General features: G+C 53.6%; 1 protein-coding gene across 1 annotated transcript; it reads right to left on the reverse strand.

Annotated features, from left to right (window-relative positions):
- Nucleotides 1–30: 30 nt before the first annotated feature.
- On the reverse strand, nt 31–3,124 carry LOC101657223 (keratin, type I cuticular Ha5). The gene is made up of 6 exons (XM_004707469.1): nt 2,663–3,124; nt 1,825–1,907; nt 1,494–1,650; nt 1,200–1,361; nt 769–894; nt 31–255 (listed from the first exon to the last, which is right to left on the reverse strand). Exons 1-6 carry the CDS (start codon nt 3,122–3,124, stop codon nt 31–33), a joined length of 1,215 nt encoding a protein of 404 aa, XP_004707526.1.
- Nucleotides 3,125–8,967: the final 5,843 nt, after the last annotated feature.

The following is an 8,967-nucleotide window of genomic DNA, read 5'->3' on the forward strand; positions in this document are numbered from 1 at the left end:
TTCGAATGACAGGAGGACACATCACGACACTCACTTGCCGTCCTCGCTCTCCAGCAGGCCGCGGTACGTGTTGATCTCGCCCTCCAGCCGGGCCCGCACGTCCAGCAGCACCTGGTACTCCTGGTTCTGCCGCTCCAGGTCAGCCCGGATCTCGGCCAGCTGGGACTCCACGTTGGTGATCAGGCCCTGCATCTGGGCCAGCTGGGCGCTGTAGCGGGCCTCGGTCTCAGCCAGAGTGGATTCCAAAGCATCTCTCTGGGAGGACAGAGGTTGGCCCGGGAGGAGAGAGATGTGAGATCAGCGAAGGCACGAGGATGCTGTTCTGTATCCACCTGGATCTCAGGGAGGCCTCCGAACGCAACAGCAGAGAATCTCAGAGAAGCACTTTGAACTAGGATGGGCCACGCCAGCTCCCTGATCACACATCGCATTTGAGGTGAGCCAATTAGCCCCTGAGCCCTCCTAGAGAAACTCTCCCATCTTAACAACATCTTTGAGGAACCGATAATTATTGGGGAGGCGTAACTACTCACGCAAATACCAGTGCTGCTGCCAGGACATGCCGGGCACTATAGGTCCCAGTTTTTTACCAATGGGGTTAGCTAAGGCTCCGTGCTTGGCCCTCACTCCCGCCTCTGTGCCCAGAGAAGCCCTGGGTGGTCAAGACCGTGAACTGTGGAGCCTGCCTATGTTGCCGGAGCAGGGGACTGAGGGCTCGTGTGCTACTAGCTACTAGTCCAGCAGGCTTGCTCAAGCCTCAGGACTCACCATGCTGTGCTGGGCCTGCAGCTCGATCTCCAGGGCGTTGACGGTGCGTCTCAGCTCGATGATCTCGGCCTGGCAGGACTGCAGCTGCTCCGAGCTGGACACCACCTGCTGGTTGAGCTCCTCCGTCTGAAACACACACACACACACACACACACACACACACACACACACACACAACCTGATCAGGAACACTCAGGGCTCAGCTTCAGAGGCCACTTAGCATCACAAGCCAGAAAGACCCTTTCAGATGACCCGGTCCAGCCCACTCCTTTCAGACCCAGGGACACCAGGGCTTCGAGGACAGTAACCTGCCCAAGACCGCACAAGCTGAGCTGGGACTCAAGGTTGGGTTCCTTAGGGTAGCGCCCCGGAGCCACGTCTGTGCTTCTTGTCACCCATCCCTGCTGCCCTGGCTGGTTCTAGGTACCTACCTGGGTGCTGAACCAGTCTTCAGCATCTCGGCGGTTATTCTCCACGAGGGTCTCATACTGGCATCTCATCTCATCCAGAACACGGGTCAGGTCGACAGGCGGGGCAGCGTCCACCTCGACGCTGAGCCGGTCCCCCAGCTGGCAGCGCAGCGAGTCCACTTCCTGAGGCACAAACCAAGCTCGGCGCCGACATCCCTGGCCGCCCACCTTCTCCCCTGCTCCCTCATGCCCACTGGCTCTCCATGCCCACATGCTCCTTCAGGCGCCCCCACCCCTCCACCCTGCCAGACTCACCTCCTCGTGGTTCTTCTTGAGACACAGCAGCTCCTCCTTCAGGGACTCCACCTGCGCCTCCAGGTCGGACTTGCACAGGGTCAGCTCATCCAGGATCCTGCGCAGGCCATGGATGTCGGCCTCCACCAGCTGCCGCAAGGACAGCTCCGTCTCGTACCTGCGATCACAGAACAGGGTGCTGATGCCACAGGCCCTTTCTGTAGGTAAGTCTGGAGCCCTGAGGCTTGCTTAATGCAACCCAAACTCGGAGTCTGAACGGCACCAACATGCAGTTCCTGACCCGGGGGCCAACAGGAGGGCGGTGTCAGCCCCTTGCTCGCGAGCCACTCACTTGGTCCTGAAGTCGTCTGCAGCCAGCTTGGCGTTGTCGATCTGCACCACCAGCCGGGCGTTCTCGGCCTTGCTGCACAGGGTCTGGGGAAATAAAGACGTGAACTCAAGTGAAAGCGAGCGTGCTATGTTGGCCAAAGCTGTCCTGAGCGGTCACAGGCTGCCTCTGGGAGAAAGGGCCACCCATCCCTGAACTCTTGGGTCCCCTGAGTATTTTACAGGCACGTGAGAAAAGGATCAGACTAGAAAACGGGTGCGGTCTCTTCCAGCGCAATGCACCTAGGATCTATGAGCCAGGGTCACAGAGAGGGGGCCATGGAAACGCTGCCGAGAAGGCGGGACCCAGGGAAGTCCTGTGTGTGTCTCTGGCCACAAATGACCCCTCTCAAGACCCAGCTGTGACTTCCCTGGCTCAGGAGATGGACAAGAAGAAACTCCTCGGTCAGGCTTGTCCTTTCTGGCCTGCAGTAGTCCTGAGACACCTGAGCTATACGAAACACATCCTTCCAATAGCGAGCGTCAAGGGGCGGAGAGGTGGAGTGCGGTATCAAAGACCGCGCAGCTGGGTAGTATGTGGACAGACCCTGCGTTCGAATGCTGCCTCCACCAACTGCCGGCTGCGTCGCCTTGCTATGTCACTGAGCCAGCCTGAGCCTCCGCGATCATCTATCTGTCCAGTGGGCTGAGGATCCCTCGCTCGTGAGGTTATTGGGGAGGACGAATGTGGCCACGGGAGGAAGACCACCCCCACACCCCAAAAGGCTGTACAGAAACAAGACTGCCATTGCAAATGATCCCCGCTGTCCAGCACACCCAAAGACACCTGGGAACCTCCTCACCTTCTGCTGGAGCTCCTCGATGGTCCGGAAGTAGGACTGGTAGTCCGGGCACACGTAGGGCACCTGCTGCTGGCACCACTCGCGGATGCGGCCCTCCAGCTCCGCGTTCTCCCGCTCCAGCTGCCGCACCTTCTCCAAGTAGTTGGCCAGCCGGTCATTCAGGAACTGCATGGTCTCCTTCTCATGGCCGTTGAGAATGCCCTCCCCACACCAGCCCCCGCCCATGCTGAAGCTTGTGGGCAAGCCCCCGGCGGGGAGGCAGAAGGCAGGCAGGCAGCTGGCTGCCTTGCAGCTGCTTCGGCCCAGCCCAGCCGAGCACGCAGAAAAAGGCTGGGGCCCGCTGGACAGGCTGGGCAGCTTGCAGGAGCTGCTGGAGTACATGCGGGGGGAGCCCAGGCCGGCCCCGCCCGGACCCTTGAGGGACCTGGAGGAGAAGCTGGCCTTGAGGCACTTGGAAGCCATGGTCTCGAAGCTGCCCGGCCGCGTGGGAGACCCGGGACCAGGAACCCCAATAAGGCGGCAGCCGTCCTCAGCCCCCTTTATATCTCAGCCCCCATGGGCGTTGGCCTTTCCAAAGGGTTCTCTCCTCATTAAAGTTAATTTCACTTTCTTTCCGAACCTCTCATTAACCTGTTCTTTAGCCTGCCCTGAACATTTCCCGGCCTCGTAAAAAAGAAGCCCCGTTGGGTTTGCGACTGTGTGGAGACTCCTCTCTGCCACCCCATGTTGCTAGGAAGACCAGGTCTCCCCAGTTCTTCAAAGGGGCCTGTCATTAGGGCTCCAACCTCAGCTACCTTGTTAAGCGAGCGTGGGAGTCCAGCCACCGGCTTGACTTTCTCCAGTGTTTTTCCCTTTTATGGGCCCAAAGGAGTGGAGGAGGCCTCTGGTTGGCTCCTGGGAGATAGAAGGAGCCAAGAGACAAGAGGCTCTCAGATGGCCCAGAAGGTTCGACGGGGTGCTCAACTCTTCCCCTTTGCCTGGCCCTCCTCGGTGTCCATGCTGGAAAGCCTGCGTGCCGGGAACCCCTCCGTCCCGGGCAAATGGAGACAGTTGACCACCCTCGCTGAGGCCGAGCTTCTGTTAGCTCCTGTCTTCTCGCTTCCTCGCCAGGAAGCCTGCCCTGGCTGTCGTAGCCTCCTCCATAGACACCGTAACCAGAGGCTGACGGGTTAACTGGTCACCTACCTGTGGTGAGGCTGGACAGCTCTGTCTGAGGGACCCTGTCTTCCCATCCCTTCTAGTCCCTTCAGGTGGTGGAGGGAGAGGGTGGGCTTCATTCGCAGGCATCCTTGGGGATACAATGATCCTGACCTTTAGTTTTACCTGTGCTACAGGACTTGGGCGAAACCAAAGAACTTGACAAGAATGGGCTATCTTTCCAGAACAGTCCATCTGCCAAGCAAGTGAAGGCTGGTGCTGTAGAGCTAAGGGAGAAGGCAGCGGGGAGCAAGAGATGGGGCCCCATCAGGTGGAGCCCTGTGGGTCAGGCTCGGGATCTATCCTGTGGTTTGGGGTGCTGCTTATTGTCCCATCAGAAGAAGCATGGGGCTCTGAGCACCCACAGGGATCCGAGTACCATGCTTGTGGCTTCCCACACGTGGTCTCACTGCGCCCTCAGATCGAGCTGGGCTGAGTAGTCCCCTCTTGATGGTGAGGACGCCAGGAGTCAGCGCAGTGGGAGCTTGCCTAAATGCGCCCAGTGCGGGAGTGGTGGAGTCAAGATTCCAGCCAAAGCTGACCTCGCCCTCTCCACACTACCCTGCCTCCTGCACTGCCCTAGAACCCTGCCACAAGCAGCTGCACATGAACAATCAGGCTCTATGGATAATCGAAAGGAGAGTGCTGGGGCGGGCTCCACAGGCCCTGAGCGGTATCTTCCAGTGGCTCAGGAGAAGCAGTCGCCTCGTGATTATAGGTGTGCGCCCTCGGGGGTCCACTGCGTGATGTCACGTATCTGTACCCTCCTTGGTAAAAGGAAAAGAGGACAACCACCTTCTAAGGTGGAGCCCAGGTGACACAGTGGGTGACAGTCTGGGCTGCTGACCACAAGGTCAGCCGTTCAAAACCGCCAGCCGCTCCACCGGCGAGAGATGAGGCTCTCTGCTCCTGTAAAGGTGGACAGCCTCGGAAACCCAAAGGAGCAGCTGCGCTCTGCCCTAGAGGGTGGACACGAGTCAGAGATGGCTCGGAGGCAGGGGGAACGTCGCTGGGGAGAGAGTCTGAGCACCTAGGAGAGCACCCGCTCCAGGAGAGGTCTCACCAGTGACAGCTGTGCTGACAGCCAGTTCCCCCCTCCCCCATGCATGAAGCTTGGTATTGAGGCTGGCAAGCCTTGGTAATGTGGCTGTCCCTGGGGAGGGTGGTGGACAGGCCCTGGACACACAGGCCACTGTCCCACAGTCAGATGCCTGTATTGGGGGCCCTTGGCTATAGCGTCCATAAGTCACCATGTCCATCCCATACCCAGTAGCCCAGTGTCGCAGGCAGTGTCCCAGTATAGGCCCAGGACTGCATGGGCTCCCCTGGCCTCTTCCCCATGGAAACCAAGGCCCCCGTGCAAAGCACTCAGCTGAGCTGAGAGCCTGGCGGAGCATTGCCCACCGGTGTGGGTACGGGGCTCAGCCCCAGCTCTACTAACCCACAGTCTCCTGGGCATGTGCCATAGGACCCAGGGGCACAGCCCTATGAATATATGCCGCCCACATCAATCCTGCCGATGTTTCCAGCATCCCCATCAGGTACCCTCATGTCCCTTCCTGGTCTACCCTTTGGATGGGTAGTGGGGCAGAGGGTGACATGTCGTCAGCAGAACCGCAGCTGGTGCCCACCACACAGGTCCACAGCCCCACCCCCACCGGCCCCACCCCCAGACGTGGGTCAGAGCTGCCACTGGCTCAGGTCAACCTCCTGCTCTGCGTAGTGACCAGCAGCTGTCTCCACAATCCTTTCTATGTGCTTGAGGGGGGTCATGATCCCAGCCACTTCCATCTGTGGGTAACTCACTCACTGCCTTCGAGTGGATTCCGACTCATAGGGATCCCATAGGACAGGGCAGAAGGGCCTCTGTGGGTGTGGCAGTTACATAATATGGTGTCAACTTGTGAAGGGGTGGAGTCTAGCCTGTCAAGCAGGTCCCAGCGTGATGACCTCATTTGGAGGCGCCACGGAGATAAATAGCTCACTGGAGGTGGGACACATGATCACTCCCTGCAAGACATCCCTGTGGAGAAGATACATGGAGCTATGCTGATGGAGCCAGAACCCTGGAGCTGGAGAGCCTCGTGGAGACCCACACCAGCGCTGAGATGCTTCCACCACCACTGGATCCACAAGACCTTCCACCCACTGGCCTGTGATCTTCCTTCCTGCACGTGCTGTGGGAGTCTGAAGAAGAATGCATGGACCGGAAATGAACATATGGGCTAACATCGGATTTATGGACTGGGCTGGGATGTTTTCTTAATATACAATTGCTGTTTTATATAAAACTTTCTTATACATTTATGAGTGTCTATGAATTTGTTTCTCTAGTCTACCCGACTAACACATTGGGTTTCTGAGACTAACTCCTTACAAGAGTAGAAAGCCTCATCTTTTTCCTGAGGGGCTGGTGGTTTTGAACTGCTGAACTTGGGGTTATCAGTCCAATGTGTAACCACTATGCCACCAGGGTTCCTCATCTGTGCACAGTGGGTCCCAAATAAGGAATGCAAGAATGTCACTTCAATTTTACATTCTTTTTTTAAAATAATTTTATTGGGGACTCTTACAGCTTTTATCACAATCCATACATACATACATTGTGTCAAGCACATTTGTACATACGTCGTCATCATCATTTTCAAAACATTTTCTTTCTATTTGAGCCCTTGGTATCAGTTCATTTTCCCCCTCAGGAACCCTGGATAATTTATAAATTATTATTATTTTATCATGTCTTACACCAAGCGCTGTCTCCCCTCACCAACTTTTCTGTTGTCCGGACCCCTGGGAGGGGGTTATATGTCAAACATGGTGATCAGTTTCCCCTTCCTCCCCCCACCAGGTATCGTTACTCTCATTATTGGTCCTGAGGGGTTTATCTGTCCTAGATTCCCTGTGTTTCCAGCTCTTATCTGTATCAGTGTACATCCTCTGATTTAGCCAAATTTGTAAGGCAGAATTGGGGTAATGATAGTAGGGGGTGGGGGAGGAAGCATTAAAGAACTAGAGGAAAGTTGTATGTTTCATTGGTGCAATAATGCACCCTGACTGGCTTGTCTCTTCCTTGTGATCCTTCCGTAAGGGGATGTCCAATTGTGTACAGATGGGCTTTGGGTCTCCACTCCACATTCCCCCTCATTCACATTGATATGATTTTGTGTTTTGATGCCTGATGCCTGATCCCATCGACACCTCATGATAACACTGGCTGGTATGCTTCTCCCATGTGGGTTTTGTTGCTTCTCAGTTAGATAACCTCTTGTTTATCTTCAAGCCTTTAAGACCCCCACACATTCTATCTTTTGATAGCCGGGCACCATCAGCTTTCTTCACCACATTTGCTTATGCACCCACTTGTCTTCAGTGATCATATCGGGAAGGTGGGCACCCACTGATAGTTCTTTGATGTCTGATACCTGGTACCTTCTACACCTCATGATCACACACATTGGTGTGCTTCTTCCATGTGGGCTTTGATGGTTCTGAGCCAGATGGCTGCTTGTTTACCTGCAAGCCTTTAAGACCCCAGACGCTATATCTTTTGAATTTCAAGAACATCTCAAGAACAGATTTGATGCATTGAACACTAATGGCAGAAGACCTGATGATCCGTGGAAGGACATCAAGACTGTCATTCATGAAGAAATCAAAGGGTCATTAAACAGACAGGAAAGAGAGAAAAGATCCAAATGGATGTCAGAAGAGACTCTCAAATTTGCTCAAAATCATAGAGTGACTAAAGCAAATGGAAGAAAGGATGAAGTCAAGAAGCTGAATGGAGATTTTCAAAGGGTAGCTCAAGAAGACAAGCCCAAGTACTATAATGAAATGTGCAAGGCCTAGAATTAGAAAACTAAAAGGGAAGAACATGCCCAGCATATCTGACACTTAAAAAACTCAATAAATTCAAGCCTTGAGTTCCAATTTTGAGAGTCTCTAGGCAAAATATTGAACGATACAGGAAGCTTCAAAATGGAAAGAATACAGAATCACTGTACCCAAAAGAACTCATTGACATTCCACCATTTCAGGAGGAAGCATATGAGCAAGAACCAATGGTGCTGAAGGAAGAGATTCAAACAGCACTGAATGCATTAGCCAAAAACAAGGCTTCAGGAATTAATGGAACACCCATCGAAATGTTTCCACCAGCTGCAGAAGCACTCACTTGTCTAAGCAGGAAATTTGGAAGACAGCTATCTACTCGACCAGCTGACTGGAAGAGATTCATATTTGTGCCCATTCCAAAGAGAGATGACCAAACAGAATGCTGAAACTATAGAACGATATCATTGATATCACATGCAAGTAAAATTTTGCTTAACAACCGTTGCAGCAGTATATTGACATGGAATTGACAGAAGTTCAGGCTGGATTCAGAAGAGGATGTGGAACAAAAGATATCATTGCTGGTGTCAGATGGATCTTGGCTAAAAGCAGAGACTACCAGAAAGTTACCTACTTGTGTTTCATTGACTGTGCAAAGGCACTCGGCTGTGTGAACCATAACAAACTGTAGATGACCTTGAGAAGAATGGGAACTCCAGACACTTCATTGTGCTCACGAAGAACGTGTACACGGATCAAGAGGCAGAACTAGGGACTCCTACATGGTTTAAAATCGGGAAAGATGGGCATCGGGGTTGTATCCTCTCACCATCCTTGTTCAATCTGTGTGCTGATCGAAGCACCAGATAAACTGGATTATAGGAAGAAGAATGTGGCATCCGGATTAGAGAAGGGCTTATTCACAACCTGTGATATAGAGATGACACAGCTTTTCTTGCTGAAAGCGAGGAGGAATTGAAGAACTTGCTGATGAAGATCAAGGATTGTAGCCTTCAGTAGGGATTACAACTCAGTGTAAGGAAGACCAAAATCCTCACAACTGGACCAACGGGGACAGCATAATAAATGGAGAAAAGGTCGAATTCTCAAAAGATAATGTCTTTCTTGGATCCGCAATCAAAGTTCATAGAAGCAGCAGTCAAGAGATCAAAAGACGTATTGCATTAGGTAAATCTGTTGCAAAAGACCTCTTTAGAGGCTTGAACAACAAGCATGTTACCTGGAGGACTAAGGTGTGCCTGACCCAACCCATG

The sequence above is a fragment of the Echinops telfairi genome, unplaced genomic scaffold (assembly GCF_000313985.2).
Source record: "Echinops telfairi isolate 266 unplaced genomic scaffold, ASM31398v2 ScPeMD7_7458;HRSCAF=8496, whole genome shotgun sequence".
Lineage (NCBI taxonomy): Eukaryota > Metazoa > Chordata > Mammalia > Afrosoricida > Tenrecidae > Echinops > Echinops telfairi.

Bases quoted from the DNA above. Each gene is read 5' to 3' on its own strand.
- LOC101657223 (XM_004707469.1), bottom strand. From the start codon at position 3,124: ATGGCTTCCAAGTGCCTCAAGGCCAGCTTCTCCTCCAGGTCCCTCAAG. The intron at 1,362-1,493 runs GTGAGTCTGGCA...TTTGTGCCTCAG, and splicing joins TCAAGAAGAACCACGAGGAG to GAAGTGGACTCGCTGCGCTG. The intron at 895-1,199 runs GTAGGTACCTAG...TGTGTGTTTCAG, and splicing joins AAGACTGGTTCAGCACCCAG to ACGGAGGAGCTCAACCAGCA.